General features: G+C 44.8%; 1 protein-coding gene and 1 long non-coding RNA gene across 3 annotated transcripts; one reads left to right on the forward strand and one right to left on the reverse strand.

The window, feature by feature from the left end:
- Nucleotides 1–3669: 3669 nt before the first annotated feature.
- LOC143668027 (uncharacterized) lies at nt 3670–4973 on the reverse strand. Its single transcript, XR_013168248.1, has 2 exons — nt 4674–4973; nt 3670–4352 (listed from the first exon to the last, which is right to left on the reverse strand). It is a non-coding gene; the product is annotated as an uncharacterized LOC143668027 (long non-coding RNA).
- NEUROG2 (neurogenin 2) lies at nt 4056–8088 on the forward strand. 2 transcript variants are annotated; one of them, XM_077142527.1, is made up of 3 exons: nt 4056–4411; nt 5437–5786; nt 6196–8088. In XM_077142527.1, exon 3 carries the CDS (start codon nt 6197–6199, stop codon nt 7025–7027), a length of 831 nt encoding a protein of 276 aa, XP_076998642.1. In that variant the 5' UTR covers nt 4056–4411; nt 5437–5786; nt 6196; the 3' UTR covers nt 7028–8088. The 2 variants fall into 2 exon arrangements, with proteins under 2 accessions (XP_076998642.1, XP_076998640.1); XM_077142525.1 differs by lacking the exon at nt 4056–4411 and having other exon boundaries at nt 5254–5786.
- Nucleotides 8089–24087: the final 15999 nt, after the last annotated feature.

Here is a 24087-nt window from a genome sequence, read left to right on the forward strand (position 1 = left end):
CCAAGACAATTGGGTCACAGAAATAGGGAATTAATTACCATTGGAGAGTGGGCAGCCCATTCACCACTGGCTGAGTTTTATTAAACGCCAATATAAATAACAAAACAACTCTTGTGGCTGCACTATTCCTACACGCCAAAGGAAGGATTATGCTGGGGATTAACATCTTAAAGTCTATGAGACTTTCTGACTCAAGGCTCGGAGCTGGTAATCGTGTTTGTCTCCTGGTTCAGCGATTAGTGCTCTCTTTCTTGCACTTTCCCCCGGATAGCCAATGTCCCTTTTTGCAGGCACAGAGAGTGGGGGGTGGGGTGGGGTGTCGTCGAGGTTCTGTCCCAAATGTGCCTCTAAGCCCCCCAATCACGAGCAAAACGGTCAAAAAGCTGGCGGGGACTGGCACAATTTTCTACAGTATTTTCTCTCCTTCGTGGGAAAGAAGAGGGGTGCTTGGCCAGCGGGTCGCCTGGGGAGCGAGGGGAAGCCTGCGGGCCGCTGCCTTCCCCGGGGCGAGCGGGGAGAGGGCAGGGCTGGTACAGGAGGAAGCGAACCTCCCAGCACCTGCCTGGCAGTTTCCGCCGCCTTCAAGCAGACCTTGAAAGTCAAGCCTGGATCCCTTTTGGTTTGGAACGCGGCACCCGAGCAAGCTGTGCGGACTCGGGGCAAGGGTTTCGGGAATGGGGCTCGGGGCCTGTCTCCTCTTGCGACGCTCAAGATTTTCCCAAGGTGAGGGGTGGGGCGGTGAAGCCGCAGCGCAGGCGGCGTAGCCCGGCCCTCTCCAGGACGAGGTTAACGCCGAGTCCTTCCTGGACAGGATCCAAGGGAAGGACAAGGGTGAGATTAAGAACTCTGTCCGGGAGCGTGACTGGAGGCCAGTTCCAAGGCGGGAGTTCACATGGTTGTTTCCCTCGGCTTCCTCGGCTCCCGGGAAGGGCGACGCCAAAAAGCCCGAGCCGCGCTGGTCCCCAGAGCCCACCAATAAGGAACACTGGCCTTGCAGAGGGTCCTCTGCGAAGAAAGCTGACGGTTCCCACCCTCGTCTCGGCTACTCGGGAAACCGCATTTCCACCTCCCAGTGGGCGATGGCGAGAGATGTTCCAGTTCCCAACAAACTAGAGATGGTGATGCCGAAAGATGTTCAGGATTGACTGACTTTTTCTCGCCATCTTTCTGCCGGGCAACTCACCCCAGAGCATTGCGATTTAGGCTACAAAACCCTTTGGCAGGCTCTGATGCTGTTCTTTCAGTAGAGAGTAGTAGCATCCTCTCTTGGCCGACAGGGTGATTTACTGTGAGCTAGGAGCCAGGCTCGCCGGGAGCACAAATCTTTGCTCTTTCACTTTCTTGGAACGGCGCACCCCTTGGCGCCAACTAGCCCCCAAGCCCGCCCAACCCCCGCCACCTGCCACCCCCATATTCACCTGCAGCAGCAAGTGAGGTCTGGGGAGCATTTGTCCTCTTCAGCCACTTGTGAGGTCGAAGTGCGGATGGGATGTAGCCTATGGCCCCACGGCAACATCTACCCTAAACTTTAGGGCTTCTGGGTCGTCTCAAAGTTCAAGCTTCTTTAGAAGCAACAAAGACTTTCTAAAGCTCTCCACCCCTTCACCCTTACCCTACTTCACTTTTCTCTCACTACAAGCACTCGGCCTCCTTTCTAAGGCTTGGGGATGAGTTTAAATCACAGTGCTCCCATTTCTTGATAACTGCCTGCTTTGAGCTTTTGTTCTCTTAAAGTAGGATTGCACGCTGAAAGAGGGGCTGAAGATGAACAGTTTGACCCTTTAGGACAGTTCACGCAATGGACAGGAGAGGCCCTGGGTCACCATCCTGGCTGAAGCTATTCAAGCGCTACCCTCCCCCTTCGCATAACATTTCAGCCTCGTTTCATCTGGACAATCTTTTAGACCACACAAGTACCTCTTGAATTTATTTAAGTTAAAAGAGTGCTAGACAAGCCCAGCTAAGGATATTTGGCCTTGGTCACGTCTTTGCAAATCTGAGTACAAATCGAAATTGCTTTCTTTCAGTGAAACCGAGCAAAATGCTGAACAAATAGAATTTGCTATCCAGGCAATAGAATGTGAACCTTTGGTCTCTGGATTGCACTAGTGTTATCAGATTCTCCTACTATATCCTTGGGTTGTCTCTTTTTTCTTTTTTAAATGGTATTTTCATAGTGGAAAATATTTACAGAAGTATTCTATTTTCAAGTGTGATGAGAGACACTACTCTTGAAAGCTACATATCACCAGAATTCTGAAAATTCAAGATGTGCGCCTGTGCTTCCCATGGTGATCTAGCACACACCACTTCATATACCCAAAGAGGCCCTTATTTTAAAATAAAATTGTGTGAACCCATGATGTCTTTATATTTAAGTGGATTAAAGATTGGTGTATGCCAATGTTTAAATATGTACACAACCTTAAGTTTCTTGACAGTGTCGGAATGCTTTTATCCATTTGAAGACAATTGCTGTAGAGGAAATGTGCAGTTTACCCTGATACCATTTTACCATTACTAAACAGAGGATACACCTAAATGTGTGCTATTAACTTGCCACCATAACATCACTCATCAACAGTATAGGTTAGGATTTTGCCAAAGGAACACATGTATCCTGTCAGTGCATCGTAAAAACATAAAATCTTGGGAGAACATAAAAACTGGGGAGTCAGACTCCTAAACACTGTTAACAATCAACTAAAGAAACCCATTGTGTGTTTTAGCGGCACTAAACATTAGATCCAGCTTGAGTTCGGTGATTATTTAGGGTTATACAAAGATCAACAGGTTTTCCTATAAGCTTCTACTTAACTGGATTCAGATTCTGCCCTTACCCAAATGTATTATATCATTAAATCAACTTAACACTTCTTAACTAGACCAAACTTTTCAACTATCCCAAGAGGTATGTTTCTTTTGATACCAAAATGAACTTCCTTTTGCTTTCTGTTACATTACGCTACTGGCTTATCTTTCTTTCCAGGCAACTCCTGTAGATGTAAATATCTAAAGACTGAGGCACCTTGACTCTTACCATTATTCTGGTAATTTTTAGCAGACGTTGATCATTTCCTCAGAATCTAGCTTTCTCATCCTTTACTTCAAATTAAACAAACAAGCAACAATCCTGCATCCACTCCCTCATACTCCTTCAATCTTTACCCATTTTCCAATACCACACACTTGGCATGCATTCTTTTGGGGGGAATGTAAGAAGAATATTAGTGTTATCAATGATCATTACCTATAAAATAATTATCGTGTGTATGTGCAACCAAGGCAAGCATTTCTGGCATCTTTCACTACTTTTTTTTCCCCCAATCTAACCCCATTATGATGTTCTGATTCTGCAGGTTCATGGTACAGAGACTCAAAGTGTGAGAGAGGCCAATGCTGAATGTTGGTGAAAATGGATGTCTCTTCTTCCTTTTGTTCATTTCTGCACTTCTAACAAGTAAAATCAAAGCATTAAACCATTCTGAAGGGACTGAGGAAGTCACGAAAATAATGCTTTCAATTTGGGGGAATTTAGTTTTGAAGTGTAGGGGAAATGCAAAACAAATACCAAGGAGCAAAGTGAAAACCATGGCAGTTTTCAAATCACTTCAAGACAGAAGGAAGTCTGGAAGTAAGAGAGGGGCAGCGAGCAACAGTCTCACAGTATTCTAATTTCATTTTCTTTATTTTGTATCTTCCAATCCTGCTCTTTTTCTCCTGGCAGAAAACATTAAAACAAATTTAAACCATGCCCAAACACTAACAACCACTCTCATCATCCCCTTCTCTGAAATACAACTTATTTCCAATTCCTGCAAACTGAGTGAACAGAGACTCGCAGGTAGTACTGTCTTTATCCCGCCACTCTTCCTTTCTTAACACTCCAGCTGCATCTTGCTTAACACCTACTTGCAAAAGGAATTCAAGACAGTCCTCTCTTGTCTACTGGGGTCCAGATCCACCACCGCCAATCATCTCCCTCTAACACTCAGTTCAGCGCACACTCTTCTGGGGGGCTCTGGGTCTGTCTCTAAGGAAACGAGCAACACTGACAAGAGGGTGGGCGTGAGCATGTGTGGTTGGGGAAAGTGTGTGTGGGCTGGATGACAAGCAATTCAGAACAACTTTCCTCCGAAGTCCGGTGGTCCTTCAGCTGTTTTCCATTGAAAGGCCAGGAGAATCGCGAGGACGATCCCCGTGTCCCTACAACGCCCCCCAGCGCGGAGCAGAGGTCACGGAAATGTCAGCGCAGCCCATTCGTTCGCAGGAGCCACCGCTTTGCTGCGCCTCCCGCGGGGCTCCACGCCAGCCACGCAAGAAGTCTCCTTACTATCCGGTCCAGCCAGAACCTAGGGGTAATCCGAAAAATACATCTCACGTCAGGGCTCCGAATGTCAGTCTGTTACAGGTGAAATGAGGAGGTCCTATCCAGCTCTAACATGTGAATACTTTTATTCTCACCGCCTCTGAATCCCATGGTCTGCTCCCCCACTCCATCTTCCCCTCCAGGAGACGCCTCTACCAACTGCCCCCACCCCACCCCCGTGTCCTCTCTGGTCACACTCCCACATCAGTCCCTGGAACCCAAGCATGCTCACTCTGGGCCCACAGCTCGTTCCCGACCCCCTGGTCCTCCCCTAACCCAACGAATGCGCTTTAAAATCGTTTACTAGTTGCTACAGCTCCTAAGAGGCTTTGCCAAGAGACGCCCCGCAGCAACACAGGGCTGACGCCATCCGCAGGATTCTGACCCCCATTAACTAATTCCTCGGCTCCCATCGGCCGAGAGCGCGGAGGCCGGGCAGCGCCCGGGCGGGGGCGGGGGCGGGGGCGGGGGGGGGAGCCGTGGCGTCGGCGAAGACCCGGGCGAGGGCGACAGTCCTAGCCCCCCACCCCCAACTCGCCAACGGTCCCCCGCGTCCCGGCCCCTAATGAGCGGCTGAAAGGCAGCGGGCTCCGGTGCGCGTGGCTCGCCGGCCTCCCGGAGTCTGGGGCGCCCTGATTGGCCAGCTGCGCCTCGCGACCTCCATTCATTAATAAATTAGCGGCACGCTCCAGCCGAGCGCGAGCCACCAATCACAATGGGCAGCGGCGGCGACAACAGCCGCAGCCTCGGCAGCTCCAGCCGCAGCCTCGAGCTCCAACAGGAGCTTTAAAACCATTTTATGCTGATTAAAGAAAGGGGTGGGGGGCGGGCGGGGGAGAGGTGGGGGAAGAAGGATGGATGGCAGGGCCAGGGGAGGGGGGAAGGGGGTGAAGAAAGAGAAAGAAATGAATGATGATAATTCAATGAAAAGAATAGGCCGGGGGAGGGAAAAGAAGGGGGAAGGGGGGCCGGAACAGGGGCTGAGGGGGAAGAGGAGGCGGCGGCCGAGGGGGTGTGAGGTGGGAGCCCCGGGGGCATATCTGATTGTTTTCTTGGTGGTATATAAGGGGTTTTAAGGAGAGTCGTGTGCCAGACACGCAGCCACTGAACCACAAGCAGCTTCGCTTTAACTGGAGTGCCTGGGAGTCGCGTGCCAGGAGCCGCACGGCCAGGGACTGACTGACAGACACGCACCACCACCACAACACACGAGACCCGGGCGGGCCGCCGCCGCCGCCGCCGGGGCTCTTGGCAAACGCCCTGGTTGGAGAAGTCCCCCGCGGAGCCGCGCCGCACAACGCCGGGCCCTCTGCCTTCAAGCGGGGAGACGGACGCTGCGCCGCGCTGCCAGCTGCGCGCATATTCTCCGCACACACCAAAGTAACAGCGACGCTGAAGCACATTTAGAGCGAACTAAGTAAGTACGCGCACCACGGCTTCCAACTTCTAGGGTTGTTTCCCGCACTCAGCCCCAACACGTCCGCAGGCGGTCTGCCCCCCCTCCACCCGCCCCCCGCTGCCCCCCGCTGCCCCCGCGCTCTGTGTCGCGGGCCACGGTCCCTTCCCGCGGAGGGAACCCAAGCGCCAGGGCAACTGGCCGAGTGCGGTTGCGCCTGGCTGGCTGCTGGGTCCTAAAGAGCAGAGCTCCAGAGCTTTGAGAGAGGGGAGGGGTTTCTTCCCCGACTGAATACCTTCCTCCACCGCGCGGTTTAGAGCTGCCCCTCCACTGAGCGCAGGTGCAGGCCCCGGCGACATGGTGAACGCGTTTCTGAGTTTATATTTACCCCTCGGTTGCTTCTTTCTCCCTCCCTACTTGTCTTCGGTAGGATGTTCGTCAAGTCCGAGACCTTGGAGTTGAAGGAAGAAGAGGACGTGTTGGTGCTGCTCGGCTCAACCTCCCCCGCCTCGGCTGCGCTGACCCCGCTGTCGTCCAGCACCGAGGAGGAGGAAGAGGAGGAGGAGGAGGAGGAGCTGGGAGCTCCCGGCGGGCCGCGGCTAACGCGCAGGGTCGAGGCCGGGTCGGGAGTGCTGGACCGCTCAGCGGCTGGCGCCGAGAGCTGTAGGCCCGCGCGGCTGCTGGACCTGGCGCACGAGTGCAAGCGGCGTCCCTCCCGGGCCAGGGCGGTCTCCCGCGGTGCCAAGTCAGCCGAGACCGTGCAGCGCATCAAGAAGACCCGCAGGCTGAAGGCCAACAACCGCGAGCGTAATCGCATGCACAATCTCAATGCGGCGCTGGACGCGCTGCGCGAGGTGCTCCCCACCTTTCCCGAAGACGCCAAACTCACCAAGATCGAGACTTTGCGCTTCGCCCACAACTACATCTGGGCGCTCACGGAGACCCTGCGTCTGGCCGACCACTGCGGGGGCGGCGGCGGGGGCCTGCCGGGGGCGCTCTTCTCCGAGGCTGTATTGCTGAGCCCCGGGGGCGCTAGCGCCGCCCTGAGCAGCTGCGGGGACAGCCCATCGCCCGCCTCCACGTGGAGTTGCACCAACAGCCCCGCGCCGTCCTCCTCCGCGTCCTCCAACTCCACTTCTCCCTACAGCTGCACTTTATCTCCTGCCAGTCCGGCGGGCTCAGACATGGACTATTGGCAGCCCCCGCCTCGCGATAAGCACCGCTACGCACCTCATCTTCCCATAGCCAGGGACTGCATCTAGAGACGCCATCTCTGCTACCCACACCAGGTCTTAGTGGGTTCCCTTTCCTGTCCCCGACCTAGCCCTTCTCCTACCCCTTCCCTGCCCCCTCTTTCCAAGACCTGGTCACCACCTCACTTCACAGAGCAGATGTAGCCGTTCTGATTCCTCAGTTGTTTTGCTACATTCCTTGGCTATGGGTTTTCTTAATCCGACGGGCTCTGATCGAATGAAGGTGTGATGGCGTTTATCAAAGACGATGATGGAGTTTCGGGTGCGCTTCTTGTGGCTAAAGAAACGCTGGGAGGGGATGAGAGTGCCTAGCTAAAGGGTTTGCAGAGCGAAATGACGCCCCACCCCTCTCTGTAACGCCTGAGGACTCGGTGCTGTTCGTGTGAATCTCCCAGAGGGAATGCAACTGGTTCCTGTGATCTCGTCACCTTTGCTTCTACATAGAGATGTTAATGTCGAGTAGAAAGAAATGTATCTTAGCATCTGAATGATTTTACCGGTAATAATATTATCCGCAGATTTGCAATGGCTGGCATCTGCTTTATTCCCACTGCAGTCTGCAGGCTGTGGGAATTTCACCTGTCAAACCAAACTTTCTCTCTCTGATGTGCACTTTGTTCTGTTTCCCAGATTCGTCACAATGCCTATTGTCCAGTCCTTCTCTTTCCTTTTTCTTCCCCATTTTGCCATCTGTCTCTTATGATTTATGAGAGGAAAAAAAAGTTGTTTTGTTAGAGGGCCAGGTTAGAAGTCATTGTATAATTTGTAGGCTTTGTACTCATTGAATGCAAGCGTGGAAATTTAGTCTGAACTCTCTATCAAAAGGAAAAATGTGGAGGAAAAGGGAAAAATAAGGAGGGAGGATTGCTTCATGAATTATTTATCTTGACCTTTTAGGGAGAAGGAACTCCCCCATTCTTTCAAGAGATTAAAAATAAATCAACAGACTGAAAACCTAAGCAGACACGGAGCATTATCAGGATCAGCCACACACGTGTTCCCTTCTATTTATTATAAAGAAAAATTTCATGGGAAAAGTATGTATTTTTTTGTATATTCTACAGAGTTTATTCTAGTATGTATTTACATTTGGAAGAACAAGAAAACTGTTCTTATGATTAAACTATAAACAAATATCTAATTTTCATAATTTTTGTGTATGGTATAGCTTTTTCCCATTTCTTGGTTTTTAGAAATGAGTTGTTCTCTGAAACTCTCCCCATGTCAGACAGAGTAGAGAAATTTGTATATTTCAACAGGGTTTGTGTACAGGATTCCACTGACATAAGGTCCAAAAAACTACAAGAAGCCAAATCATAGTTGAGACACTAACATGGAATGGATACAAACACAAACTTGGTGTTTAAGAATCAATTGATGAGCAACCAAGGTGAACAAACCCAAAACTAAACTAAAGCAAATGATTTCATAATTAAGGCTTGGTAAGCACCAAAGTTCAGAAAACCTTGATTGAAAAAAAATAGTGAAGTCAAAATTTCTTGGTGGAGTGTGGAGACTTTGCTCTTGCACGTAACCTCTGTGGGCTTCGCTTTCCTCAGCTGTAAACTGAAGGGATTACGCAGCGATATCTAAGGGCCCCTCACAGCCATGCCATTGTGATAAAACTGAGTATTTGTAAATTAATTATTGGAACCTGATTTCGTATTAACCATTTTAGCAAGCTAATTGGTTTGGAAAGGAAAAGCCTAGAAAAAGGAGATAAATAAATAAAATAATGCATTTTTATTATAATAAATAATAAAAATGGAATAAAAATGCATCTGAAAGAAAAAGCTCAGGCTTTCCAATCCTTGTTAAAGTTATTACACAGTCAAACATCCTCAAAGATGAAGCAAAAATGACTTCCTAGTCGCCAAGATCCGTAACCCTATGAGGTACACCTCACTCTCCAAAGGAGAAATGATTGACCTTTGGTTGGCCTTGGGTTAAAGGTGACCAACTGAAGGCTGACCACATTCTAGGTTTAAGCCCCTTGAGGGCTAGGAAAGATCACATGCTAGCTAAAATATGATGTTTGCGCACACTACCAACACCCCAACATGAATTTCATATCTGCTTTGGTTTCAGCCAAACTGTCCACTCTTCTACATAAATTGATGATAATCTTTCTTGAGATGGCTACTGAAAATATTCCTCCTCTCCATCCTTATGAATGGCATTAAGCATTTAATATCTTAATGACTCCATTTTTATCAAAGAAAGAGCCAACCCAGGGTTTTTATTCAGTATTCATAACTGGAAATAAGAGAGACCTATTGGAAAAATCCTTCTATTTTAAAGACTGTGTTATTCTTATGCACTCTCTGATTGTCTGATAAGGGAAGAAAGTGATATTTCTCCTATGATCACACTTATGTTTCTAGTGTTTAAAAAGGTGAACAAAGCAAGCAAGGCAATTATAGTTTTAAAACATCTGCTATTTGATGCCAAATAACGTTTCTTCTGGTGTGGTGCTGCAAATATATGGTGCTTCCTTTGGAAAGTTGCCAAATAAAGAGTTCATGGTACACATCAATGGACACAGACCTCAGGTGAGGTTGCTGTTCCACGTCTATCAGAAACTTCAGTTGTTAGGGCAATACCATACAAAGGTGACCCTAATGACTTAGTTGGAGAGGCACTGATGGCAGACGATTCAATAATCATAGCTTTGAGGAAGGGCAACACACCCAACTACACAATAACCATCCACCTAGAAACCCTACAGTTTCTCCAAGTCCACAGACCTCTTCACGCTAGCAAAGCCGGAGTTTGCAGGTCCTCCCCACATCAGCAGCATATCGTTCTCATGCCAGGAGTTCCATCTGACATCTGTGTGCCACACTCAGGCTTTTCCTTCCCCATCTAGAGCAGACCTTGTTTTGCACTAAATTGGTGCAATTATTTTTATGGGGTCTAATCATTTTCAGCCTTAACAATGACATTCTTGCTGCCTCACTTAAGCTCTGGGGAGTCTCCTCCCCAACTCATAGCAACCTCCACAGCCTGAGGCTGAGGATCGGTCGTTTTCTTTCCTCCGTATTCCCGGCCAGTAGGTATGAGTGGAATTGCAAGGCCGTAGCCACTGCAGCAGGGAACAAGGCCGCTGTTCTGTTTTTCCATTTCCCTCCTTCTCCACTATGGGGTGGAACCGTCTACACCAAGCAAGCTTGTGGACTGCTTAGCCACACCATTCTGTTTCTGGGGCACCCTGAAGAGAGACATTTCAAGCAAGAGTGCGGAGATTTTCTCCTGATGAGTCATTCTCACAACGGCTGGTATTGCTAGATCTTTCCCGCGATAGCGCGGCGGCCTGTTTACTTAAAAGCTGGAAGACAAGCAAAGGCAGGTCGGGTCTGCCTGGGAGACGCGGCTTCTACGCTGCAGGACTGCTTGCATTTATTTGTTCTAAAGTGCCCAGGCCTTGTTAAGCCTCGTTTCTTCTTCACCAGATTTTAAATGAAATCACACGAGGACCAGGAAGGAGAAAAGGAAAAAAGCAGAGAGGCCCGCCACCGACCGCTGGGCCGGAGGTGGGAGAAAGGGGCTGGGGACCCCCGGTCCCCGCTGCACCTCGGGCGGGACCTGGGTGAGCGCCCTCGGGAGCTGAGCCCCGCGTGCCCCCTACTGAGACGAGCGCACCGAAAGGCCGCGGGTTCTTGGCCGAGACAGAGCGAGAGCCCATTGGCTCTTCCCTGAGTCCAGACCAGAGGCCCAGAGAAGGCGACTGGACTCAAGGCCACCTTCGGCCGCGTCCACACGCCTTCCCTGGGTGCAGGGGCTCCCGGCTGCGGGGAAGGACCCCGGCCCGCAGGAGAAGCTGGGAGCTGTGCGCCCCCACCCATCTCGCCTCTCCACCCGCCTGCCGGTGCTGGGCGCGTCTCCTCCAGGGCATGGCCCGGGGCAAGTTGTGACTTCTGGGCGCCGACACCTGGAGCCCGTTAAAGCGCCTTCTCTTCACGTCGGGCCTCGGGCTTCTTCCCCCCCTGGCTCCGGGGCTCCTAGGCAAGCTTTGAATGTATTAATTAAATAAAGGCGGCAGCCCTTGAATTGGGCCAATGCAGGGTGCTCCCGGGAGCGTGAAAGTCCCGGCCTCTAGAATCCGCAAAAGAAAATGTGTGAAAAGAGAATTAGTGAAATTAGGTTAGACCAATAAAACTTGAGAGCTCCAGCACACACACCCCCCCTCCCCTTTTCCTTTCCCCCAGCCTGGGGCTAGAAGGGGCTATCTGGTCTGATCTATTGTTTCCCACCCTGGCAGGGGGTTCATTGTGTGATAAATAATTCCCCCTCCATTTTTTTTTACTCTTAAAAAAGAAAAAAAAAGAGTATTTGCATAATCACTGCTTTGATGTGGCCAGAAATCTGAGGCTTGGTCTCCCCAAATCTGTCATTGGTAGCGGGGCAACAAAGCTAGATCCAGGTCTTTTACTTCGGTGACAGTGTGGGGGGCAGATTGTCAGAAACGGCAGCGTTAAGCTGCTGCCTCTCTCTTTTTTTTTTTTTAAGGATTCACTTTAATGATTAAACTTAAGGAATGTCCAAAGAGGGGGAGTGGAAAAGATGAGCGTTTTCGTCCCCCACCCTCTCCCACCCGGCAGGGTTCGTTGTTCTCCGCAGTTTCTTTTCCACGTCGCTTGGGTGGGGGGTGCGGTGGGGGTGGCGCGGGCAGAGTCCACCCGGGCGCACGAGGAGCCGGGCCTGCGGGAGAGGTTCTCCTCGTCCCGCACCCCTTTTTCCTTTCCCGGTTTGGTTTATTGCGCCTGGATGGGGCTCGTCTGATGGAGGATGCTGAAGTGAGTCGCTCTTTAGTCTTTGAGTGGAACCCGGGGGTGAGGGTGGGGGTCCCCTGGGAATGCAGCTTGGGGGCTGTTTCAAACGGTTTGCGACCAGAGAGGCGAGCAAAGAAATGCAGTCATCCGGAAAGCAGAACGGAAAAGCCAGTGTGTCTGAAGCTATTATTTCCCTGCAAGGTGGTCTGAGTCCGGAGGATGGAGTGGGAAAGGGTCCTGATGGCGTGAGCTAGGACAAATGTCTTTTCTTTTCTGTGCCAGTGTCGGGAGAGGGGAATGGAGGGACTGGGAGAGGAATATAAGGGTGCGGGGGAGCATCCTCCTCCCTCGCTTTCACTCACATTCTCCTTCTCTCCAGCCTCAGAGCTCCAAGGGGGACGTGTCTGCTTGGATTACAGACTGGGGACACCACGTGGAAGGCCTGGCTCCCTGAGGGCCCTGACAGGCGCCGGCTCCGCCCTGTAGCCTGGGTAGGTTTCTGAAAGAGGGACGCTCGGCTTCCTGGGACCCGATCGCAGGGATCTGCGACTTCTGGGGGCGTGGAGATGGGGGCGGGAAAGGAAAAGGATGCAAAATGCACCCGAATGTCCAGGGTCTCTCTCCTTCTCCCTGTCGCTCGCCCTCGCATCTCACCAAGCTGACCCGGGGCGGTTCCTGAAATGTCCCAATAGCTTTCGGATCGCAGAGCGTCAACAGCCGTTAGCTCATCATCAATTCTTTGTACATGTTTATCTTTCTTTTTTACTTTTCCAGGCTGTAACTGCATAAGCATTTGTCTTTTGTCTTGTTTTTTTTCTCATTTGAACTTTCCCACAAAACAAAAGTCATATATTTCTTAAGAAATAAAAGGAACTTGAGATCCAAAATTCTTCCTGAAGGAAGTATGCTTTTAATTTTTATTGGACTTTGGGGGCAGCTCTTTATATTTGTGTCACCTGGCAGACACTGGACTTAACCATGCTTTGAATTCCAGGGATGTGAGAGATCAAGAAGCAAAAAGTTGAAATTATTTCCAAAAGACACCTCTCCAGGACAAGCCTGTTGGACTTCAACAATGATGAGTTGATGTAATGTGTCCCATCTTCTCTCATAGGTCTTGTTGATTGTAGAGCAGGCTGTCATCAATGTTTTTCTCCATTTCTCCTTCCTTTCTAATGATTCCATCATCACCTTCTCTTTGTTTCTTTCCATTTTGTCCATCTGAACTCAGATTCTCACTCCCATTTTCATTCCCTTTCACTCTACCATTTCTTCTTTCTGTCACTTACACTGGCACATGCACTTCTTGAGGCATATCTGGAGACATTAAACAGTGGAGCAAAGAACCCAAACTTTTGCCTATTTTGTTTGATCTAGAAACAATTGAGTGAAAGTGCTGAAGTCCATGTAAAATGGAAATAAGAACCTTCAAAATAAGCAGAATGAATTGGGAGCTGGTTTCCATGGCAGCAGCTTGCAATAAAGCCTAATTCCTTGTGACAAAGAGGTCATCTTCCTTTTCAAATGTGTTTATGATCCCTTTGTGTATTGTATTTTGGAATAAAAGCTTCTCTGCACTGTCAGGGCTCCAGGGGCAGCACTATGACTCTCAAGGGGGTTTACTGCCTTCTTGGCATAAGAATAGCAAAAAGAAGCCAAACTAGTGCCAAGTGTGACAAAAGAGTAACCCCATGGGCTTGCCATTGCTTTCTTTCTGTCATACATAAATGTGACCATGCACTGAAGTAATAAAAAATGAGGCATTATGGGATAACTTCAATTTGATTTTGAGTTTTTTTCAACCTTTTACATCTACTGAAACACCACATGCAAACAAAGATGATAATATTGATTCAATATGAGGATATGATTAAATTATCTTGTAGTCTTTCTCCCCATATAGTTTTGGAAAAGAAGTCAAGCGAGGTAAAACCTTGGTTATACACATGAAACTATCTGGAGGAAAATCTAACTGTAAGCTTTAGTTAAGTATGGTATTAATGTATTAATACTTCTTTCATATCACAGTGCCTAGGACATGATCAACAATGTTTTTCGAATCAAGTCCAAACCAACAATGTTTTTCCTAACTGTCAAAATCACCTTTGCAGTAGCTTGAAAACAGTCAAGGAAGAAGGCATGATTTTGTTGGAAGGGTAGCAGTAAAGCAGCTCCAAAGTCCTGATTTTAAATCCAGCATTTCTTTTGATTTAGAGGAAGATGACATAAGACCAAAACTGCATGATAATGAACATATTCGCAGGAAAATATTTTCAGCAGAGCTCTTGATGTGCTGATCTTCAATGGAAACTCCCATCATTTGTAACAGATCTAGCAGGCTCCATCTGATAACTCTTTAGTCTAGGAAATATCAAAAAGGGCAGAGTGAGAAATTAACTTTATTATATAGCTGTGAAAAATTTTAAGAGGGTTTCAGTTCTACTTGGGTAGAATGGTTCTGGAATCTTAGACCATTCTGGTCTCTTACATTGGGGAGAACTTGTTAGACTTCTTAGAGTTTTTTCAGGCAAAATGGTTTTAAATTACAAGAGATGAAGCTGAATTGATGAGTGCACAGGTCAGTAGCACTGATGCCCAACTTGCCTAAATATAACTTGAAATAAGTCTTATACAACAACATGAATAGGTTCGTAATGATAGGAATAAGTAGGCGGAAGCAAATTACTATGATGCCAATCACCAGTCACAGTTTCCAAGTGACAACTGTTTCTTTGTCCTTCCGCCTAAAAAGGACCAGAGTTGTGCTTCTCTTCAATAGAAACTTTTCTTACCCCAGCAAAATAGGTAGAATCTTTCCCAGAGACTTTCTGATCCTCAAGTTACCAGATCTTTCATAAGAGATCAGAAGGAGAATATTCATAAGACGAATATCATTAGACATCTCAATCTTTTTGCATGCATGGCACACTTTCAATTCTAGAACTTTTGCTAGCAAATCTGAAGGGATTAGGAGTCTCAAAACAACATTAAACATGGCAGGGATTGTTACACCACACAGTATCTCACTGTGTTTCACATAAGCTATGAAACTTTCATTACCTTCAGATAGTTCAGTTCATCACCCTTTAGCACTATATTATTAGAGTGGAACTATTTCCTGTCCTGACAATGCTCTCCCATATATACAAAACAACATTCTTACCTGTTCTAGGAAAGGTAATTTCATTGTCACTATCTTTATACAACTCTGCAACTCTTACTCAAAACCTCTTATTTAATTTCATTCCCTGATATTCAGCTCTTTTCCACCTGACTAGGCACTGCTGGTGGGTTTTGTGGAGGACAATCCTAGTTTTCATCAATATCTGACTTCCTTCCCTTTCTGGGTGTGCACAATCCCCTTATAATTAGTTAGGGGAGGCTACATTTCTGGGCTCAGTCTTCCTCTCTTCTTGAGATGGTGTGGTACTTAGGTTCAGGTGTCAATTTGGCCAGGTGAAGGTGGCTAGTTCTATTGCTGTGGGCATGAGTCAATGATGAGCAATCAAATAGATGAGCATGTGAAGCTCATCTATTACTGATTACATCTGCAGTCGGCTAGGAGGCGTGCCTGCTCCAATGAAGGATGTTTGATTAAATTGGTTGGAAGCTTAAATGAGGGAGCTCAACAAAACACAGCTGAAGCAGCTCAGCATATCATCTCCGCACTTGCAGCTCAGCCCAGGCCTTTGGAGATGCAGAAAAGAATCACCCCGGGGAAAGTTGTTAGAACCCAGAGGCCTGGAGAGAAGACCAGCAGAGATCACCCTGTGCCTTCCCATGTGAAAAAGAACCTCAGAGGAAAGTTAGCTGCCTTTCCTCTGAAGAACTATATATTTTTAACTAAATAAACCCCCTTTTATTAAAAGCCAATCCACCTCTGGTGTGTTGCATTCTGGCAGCTTTGGCAGACTAAAACGGACAGTAAGGCCAAAAGATCAAAGCTAATTGGGCTTCTGAGTGACCAAATGAACTTCTGAGCAATTTCCCTCCAGAGTCACCTAAACTCACAGTGGATACTACATTAGGGAGCAAAGACTTGTGAGTTAACCACTAAGGTTTGTTGGTTGTTTGTTGTTGTAGCGTACCTCTCCCTATGCTGACTAATATGGTTGTATACTTATTTCAGGGCTGTATTATCAATTTGTGGGGAGAAAATTGTCTTATTCATTGACCAAAACTTGGTGGCCCTCCTCCAAAACATTTGAAATGCCGTAATTGTCTGAGGACTACCACATAAAAAACTTGAAGTTTCTTTTAAAAAGCTGTTCTTGTTTTAAAGCATGTAATGTCCCTTTCCTCATTTTTTCAATCTGATTGTAATAAATTTTCATTTTATTTCTTGGCCCTGCCGATATGGAAAATATGTGGAAAGTTCATTCACCATGCCTGGCCTTTCTGCTACCTTGTGGGAAATTAATCGTATGTAGCAGTAATCTGCTTTGCATAGTATTTTTGGTAGACTAAGGGCAATTTTGCAGGAGGGCACCCACCTGTTCCTCCTGTGTGAAGCCCTTTACTCTTGAGCGAGCTCTGCAGGTAATTTAGTCTTTGTCCTACAGGTAATTAAGTCTACCCAGAATGAGGTAGTTCAATAGGTTCTAGAGGCCAGTTTGTAAAGTGGATTATTCCTGGGACACCATGGATAAAACTCACTCTGATAATATAATTTGCCCTGTTTTACCAAAACCTATGAGGAGAGAGTGTTGTTAAATTACGTATTAAGCTGAAGTACTTAGATTAGATTATTAGAGTGTGTGATGAGGTTTTATCCTTTGGGGAAACCAGAGCACTGGATTGAATTGAGAAGCAGAATTCATGGTTAGTGCTTTTCTGATTACACAGAACTTGTAAACATAATAATAAGTAAGTCTTTTAAATTGTCAGGCCTTCGTTCTTTAATTTAAAAATGATCTGGTTAGAGTAAACATTTCTGAAGTCTCTTCTACCTCCGAATTTCAATGTTTCTAGGAAGTACAGTAATTTTACTTTTAGAAACACTACTGGACAAAACCTAACAGTTTTTATCTTGATATTTTTTTCAGAAAGATTTACTTTTAAAAGAGTTCATCTTGATTTTAAAAAATACTTGGAGAAACTGAACATTACATTAGCTTTTCTAAATAAGTCTTTAGAAATGTAAATTGGAGGCTTGAAAAGGCAGCTGAACTATCCCCAAGATAAGCTGATATTAACACTGACATCTAAGGCTTGCCTTGCACCTTGAATTTGACCTTGTGTTTCATTCAGCACTTGCACTGAACATAAACCAGTCATTTCAGGTGGGGAAGAAAAGCAAACCATTTAAAAAGATTTCATTCTTTTAAGCTGCTTCCAGGCAGGGGTTGGCTATTTCTTTTATTCAGAGACTCATATTCCTTCATCTGCCTCTTTCTCCCTGATCTTTAAAGGTGTCTCTTGATTTGGGCATCATGGGTCTATAAACATACCACACAAAGCAATTTCAAATTGTTCTTCTTGGGGGGAAAACAGATTAAGTCTCAGATCCCCATGAATAGCTCCGCTCTCTCTTTTTTAATAAAGAAGAGTTAGATTGGACTAATGCCGATGGCATATTTACCTTCATGAGCTAAAAAAAAAAAAAAAGTTAATTACTGCTTGGAGCAAGTTAGTCTGGCTGTCCTGAGCTGTCTTTTATTAGTTGTCCCCTTCATTAATTTCCCTCACTGGATTTGCTGCTAATAGCTGCCTGGGCCCAGTCAGCGCAAAGCCACATATGTGCCATTGAGCAGAAAAGTAGGAGTCTGGCCAAAGGGGGGGTGGCAAGGGGTGAGGGAGACGCTATTTACAAATCAACTCTTATTAACATGATGGTCTGGCTTGGTGAAGAGGGGAAAGGAGGGGCCTCACAGCAGAGTCGGAGAGGAGAGGAGAGGAGAGGAGAGGCAGAGAAATCTGAAAGGGCCAGAAGCAAGTATGAGGATATGGATTTTTACTTCACTCCTGTGAATTAGTGTTCCCTTAGTATACTTTTCTTTTCCAAAGACTAGATGAACTGAACTATGTCATTGAACTTCATGAATAGCAGCAAAAGCTGTTTCATTTTTACTGTATGATATAGAGTCTCTGAGCAATCCAAATCGATAAGGCTTTTTTCCTTTATAAGCATAGAATTTACTGATTTAATTAGACACAATGAATTGAATACATGGACAATTTTTCATTCTGTTCCAGGTACGTTGTATATTATTTTGGAAATGCCCGACCATCTTTATTTGTTATTTATTCTCTTACTTATCACCAAGTTTACTATCTGGCTAAGTTATTATGCTTACATAGTGCCCCCTGTTTAGAACGTAAGCTCCATGAGGACAGCAGTGTGTGTGTGTAGAGGATCTGTCTGTCTGCTTTGTTCAATGCTGGTGTTTCCAGCATCTATAGTAGTACCCTGAACAAACTTGCCACTCAATAAATATTTGTCAAGTTGATGTCAATGAATCTTTTAGAGACAAAGAATAATCACTTCTAAATTCCTATTTTTATGGGTACTCATTTAAGACACATCTAAATGACCTTATTTCCCTTTGGTAAGAAGAAAGGAGTTTTTCGTTTTTAATTCTTTGGTTCAACTGTTAAATCCCTCCCAACTCCGATCACAGCTGGATGTGGTCACAGATGGGTCTGCTTGAACCATCATTTTCTTCTTCATACAATAGTTCACCTATTCAAACCACACCTACAATCTTCCAAGGCTGGAAAAAGCAAACTTTCAATAATGCTGTGAGGTAGGGGATGAGGTGGGAGGTGGAGGTTCAGAATGTAATCCATATAAGCACGATTGTTTGATCAGGTTAAGAGGCAATGGCAACATCTTTTCATATGCATTGTAATATACTTGAGCCTCCCCCAATCACACTGTCAGTCACAATAAAGTAGAAAAGTTAAATTTGGATATTCTGGTATTACCTGCCATGGCTTGGAGTCAACGAGCTTGAGTTCCAATTCCCTTTGTTTTTTCTTTTTCATGGGCAGGCACCAGAAATTGAACCCGAGTCTCGGACATGGCAGGCGAGAACTCTGCCTGCTGAGCCACCGTGGCCTGCCCTCAATTTGCTTTTAAATTGTAATAGTTGTATGTTCTAAGCATCTTAGTTTTAGCCTTAAGTGCCCTTATTTATTAATAGGGTTAAATGGGCTAATACATGCACAGAATTTGGCACATTGTAGGTATTAGCAAGTGGTTGCTATTGTTGTAATTTTCATTATGTAGATGAGTGCCAAATATACATGGTAATTAAAGTATAAAAATTTATAGGCTTCAGATTTTTAGTTATTAAAAAAATTATGTTTTCTGTATGGTTCTATGGCACCGAAACATAATTATAAACATAAACACACCCACATGCAAAATGGCAGTTCTATTGAATAAAAAAATTGTAGATTTAGTAAAACTCCGGAATAATTGTTACCACCATCAGCTTCACAGTGGCATTATTGGATTGTGGGTATTTCAAAATTTATAATTTTCATTTACTGGATATTTTCTACTTTTCAACATTTACACTCAATAACTAATTTTTTGAAGAAGTTAAATGTAATACTTCATCCATTGACGATATATCACAGAGCAAAAGAGGAGTGGCCTTACTTGTAATTATCTGCCTAAGCAATGTTTTAAAATTTGATGACCACAATAATTCCACGACATCAAATGCTAGGAAAAGTGAAGTAAAATTAGAATTGAAAGTTGTTTATTTGATTGCTCCACTGGGGGCTTATTGGAGACTGTTCTAGTGTGCTAGCTGCCGAAATGCAACACACCAGAGACAGACTGGCTTTTAATAAAAGGGGGTTTATTTAGCTAACGTATAGTTCTTCAGAGGAAAGGCAGCTAACTTTCAACTGAGGTTCTTTCTTACGTGGAAGGCACAGGGTGATGTCTACTTTTCTTTTTTTTTTTTTTTAATTACTTTTCATTGGGTGCCTGGGAGACTCCATCTGCCGCCGTCTGATTTTCTTTCTCTTCGCACTTCTGGCAAATTGCAGAGTAGGAGGAACCGTATATTCCTACAGAGAAGGAGAATTAATTCCACAACATCAAATGCTAGGAAAAGTGAAGGAACATAAAAATTGAAAAGTGTTTATTTGATTGTTCCACTGGGGGATTATGGGAGACCTTAGCAAAGGGGAGTTTCTACGAAGTGCTGGAGGTGAGGTCATATTGCATTAGGCTGAGAAGTTGATGTGAGGTGCGTTGGTTTGTTACGGCTGCTATGACAAATACCACACAGTGGGTTGACTTAAGTAGCAGGAATTTACTGTCTCATGGTTTTGGAGGCTAGAAGTCCAATGTCAGGATATAAGCTTACTTTCTCCAAAGTCTGTAGTGTTCCAGCAATCTTCCATCACACGGAGATCTTTCTTTTTGTGTCAGCTCTCCTGGTTTCTCCTGACTCCTGGCCTGCAGCTTCTACTGGCTGCCAGTTTTATTTTGATTGACTGCGTCCAAATTTCCTCTCTTTTAAGGCTTCCAGTCATATAGATTAAGACCCATCCTGATTCAATTTGGCCACACCTTAACTAAAACTAACATCTTCCAAAGGTCCTATTTACAAAAGGATTCACATCCTAAGAATAAGAACTAAGATTTGAACATGTCTCTTGTGGAGCTCAGGATTCAATCTTCAACAAGAGGTAAGAAAGTAATGAGAAGAGAGAGCCCTTACAAGGACTTTTAAATGAAACAAAGAAATGATAAAGAGAAATCTAGTGAAAGGCTGGCTTTTTCTGTTTTTGTTTATTTCTAACATGATGTAGCTTACGTACATTGACAGAAGAGTACTGGTAGAGAGGGAGAAGTTGAAGATGGAGAATTAAAAAAAGTGGGTGAATATCTATCTATCAATACTGTTTCTACCGTATCTTCTAGCCATCTATCTAATCTTTACCGAATGAAATGCTATGGTATATACTATTCTGCAACCTGGCTTTTTCCAATCATTTTGTATTTCAGGAACATTTAAAGTTTATTCTATTTCAAAATTTCCCCGTGGTAGAAATTTTTAAAACAAGTACAACATATGTACAGAAAAGTAATAAATTTCAAGGTTCAGTTTGACCAGTAGTCACAGACAAAATTTCGAAGTATAATATGGGTTACGCTTCCACAACTTCAGATATTTCCTTCTGACTGTTCTAGTACTCTAGAAACTAAGAAGAAATATCTATATAATGCTTCAGTAGTCACAATCTTTTGTTAAATCCTAACTTCTCTTACAACTCCTCCCTCTCATTTGATCATTCTCTCAATCTTCAGGGACATTTGGTTAAGGCCATTCTATCTTCTTCATGTTGAAAAGGGATGTCAACATTATAGGGTAGAGAAATGAAACTGGTTGATATTCTGGGAGAGACTGGTACCTCCCAGAATAAGTGAATTATTATTGTAACTTATTGTAAGTTTCAGGGTTTATCTGGTGTATAAACAATCTAGAGGTTTTAAGTTCCTGAAAAAGAAACTTAATAAGTAAAACTTTCTTAGAGTCTCTGATAGAACCCTGGGTTTTCTTTGGGGTTTTCTGGAATACTGTTGAGTGGGGGTTGACATAAAATGGCAATATGTAATATCTAGCTGAAGCTTGCATAAGAGTAACCTCCAGAATGACTTCTCAACTCTATTTGAAATCTCTCAGTCACTGAAACCTGATTTTGTTACATTTCTTTTCCCCTTTGGTCAAGAAAACATAGTCAATCTCATGGTGCCAGGGCCAGGTTCATCCCTGGGAGTCATGTCTCACGTTGCTAAGGAGACTTATATTCTTGAAAGTCATGTCCCATGTAAGGGGGAGGGCAATGAGTTTATTTGCAGAGTTTGGCTTAAAAAGAGAGAGGCCACATCTAAGAAACAAAAGAGGTTCTCTGGGGGTCACTCTTAGGTATGTTTATAGGAATGCTTAGCTTCACTATTACAGAAATAAATTTCATAAGGGCAAGCCTTGAGATCTAGGGTTTGGCTTATTAAACTGTGAGTCCCTATTGCTTGAGAGGGTATCAAGAATTTCCCAGATAGGGAAGTTTAATAGTCCCTGTGGTAGATTTTTAAAACAATGTTTTTTGTTTATTATATCTTTATGCTTATTAAATAAAAATGGAGCATAGCAAAAACTGGAAAAAAATAATTAACCCCAGTATCATCACTCCAAAAGACTATCTTAATGCTTTTGTGTATTCATTTTCTTCCACCTTTTATCTGCATAGACATTAGGCTCTTGTTGGGTGCGTGTATGTATATGTGTGTGTATGCATGAGGGTGTGCTTTATATAGTCCTAATTATGCCCTATATAAAAGTTTATATTTGGTTTTTAATAGTTAACAGTGTGCATATTTTTCATGGTACTACATTATTTTTGATGGCTAAATATCAGTGAGTAGCTCTATCATAGTTCTTATTTTTCCTGTGAAGTTGGGCATTAAGCTCCAAAATTTTTGCACTGCAGTAAAAATCCTTCTACTTGATGCCTCCTAATATTTAGAATTATTTTATTAGGGCAAATTCTCTGAAGCTAAATGAATGAACATCTAAGGCTTTTTCTTTTCTTTTTTTTTTTGCCTGGGCAGGCGCCAGGAATCGAACCTGGGTCTCTGGCATGGCAGGCAAGAACTCTACCTGCTGAGCCACCGTGACCTACCTAACATCTAAGGCTTTTGATATATATTTTCAAATTGCTATCCTAAAGGATTGTTCAACTTGATCTTTGATTATAATTCATTATCATATTAGTTAATGTTTACTAATGTGAAAAGTGGAGAATGTTTTAATACCTCATGTTAATGTTTGCATCCTTATTTAAGTTTAATACTTTGCCATATATTTATTCATTAACTATTTACTTTTCATGAATATGTTCTTGCCTATTTATTTATTGGGGTCTTAATAATTCTTTCTGACTTGAATAACTTCTAAAATGGCTGACAACTGGTCAATGACATACTTATTCTTTTTATTATCAACTCGTTTTGTTGTCTGTAAGATGTAGTGAATTCTTATTGTAACTTCTGTGCTACTTTGTTTTTCTGGTCTCTTGTTTATTCTTGAGCAGCAAAACATTGTTTTAATTAAAGATATTTTAATATCTTTATATTAAAGATATTCTTACACTTTTTTTAAAAAACATTATTCTCTGCTGCTAGTACCTGTCCATTTTTAAAGATGAAATCCAATAATTTTGTCAAGTTTCAAAAGAAAACTCACTGCTTTTTTTAGTGAGAAATATGTCATCCTATACATGAATTTGGGTAATGTATGAGATCCAAGGGACTGAAAGGTTAATCCAAGCTGGCTAAAGCTAAAGTGCTAAAACTAAATATAAAGAAAATTCTGGCTCAGTCCAGGAATAAAATTTGGTCTCACGTACAGCTTGACTGGAACACAAGCAATGTGTTGAGAACCCAGTTTTTCTCTCCCATCTCCCAGGAACACTTCCTCAGGCATGGCTCCCTTCCTGCCAGGCTTGCCCCTCTTGTCCCCGAGATGGCTGTCAGGGTGCATCCTCCCAGGTCAAGTTCAGGGGAACGACTGATCTGCTTTCCTCCTTGTTCAAACAAAACCCAGGACTTGGATCTTGTGGTTCTGATTGGCTTCAGTCTGGTTATGAGCCCAGTACTGGAACCAATCACTCTGGTCAAGGAGATAGGACACACTGATTGACTTAAACCAGTTAGGAACGGGTGTTGAGTGGATTCTGTGGTGGGTTACCTAGATACCTTCTTCGTGGCTGATTTACCCACCCCCCAGTTGCCTTGGATGCCAACTGCTGAAGGCTGACTTCTGGGGCTCTCATTGGGACTTGCCCACTGTTGAAGCGACCTGCCTCTCCCGAGGTCAGGGCGGACCCCAGAGCAAAATACTGGCTGATGTCAGGACACTAAGGTCCACCTCCTCTGCCTCAGGTTAGGTCAACTTTCAAGGTTTGTGGCAGTTCAGAGCTCCCTAGAGAATCAGCAGACCTCAATTATAACCACAACGCTGCCATAGTTGCTTGTTCCTACACAGTTTTATCTTCTTCACTTCCTTAAGGTATATCTTCTGAGAGCATTCTCCCAAAAACCATCTACACACAATTCTTTGTCTCATAATTTATTCCTAGCAACCCAGTCTGAGATGGTGTTCCATCCTGCTTGAAACTCTTGGCCGAGAATGGAGGAGTGAGTTTCAAAAAGCAAACTGGGTATTATTGCCAGAGGTTGGAATGGGCAGGAGTAACCTGAAGGGAGGCCATCCACAAACGCCCTCTACAAAGAGTATGCCATTTGACAACATTGGTTATCCTTTTCTA

This window comes from Tamandua tetradactyla, chromosome 24, assembly GCF_023851605.1.
Source record: "Tamandua tetradactyla isolate mTamTet1 chromosome 24, mTamTet1.pri, whole genome shotgun sequence".
Classification (NCBI taxonomy): Eukaryota; Metazoa; Chordata; class Mammalia; order Pilosa; family Myrmecophagidae; genus Tamandua; species Tamandua tetradactyla.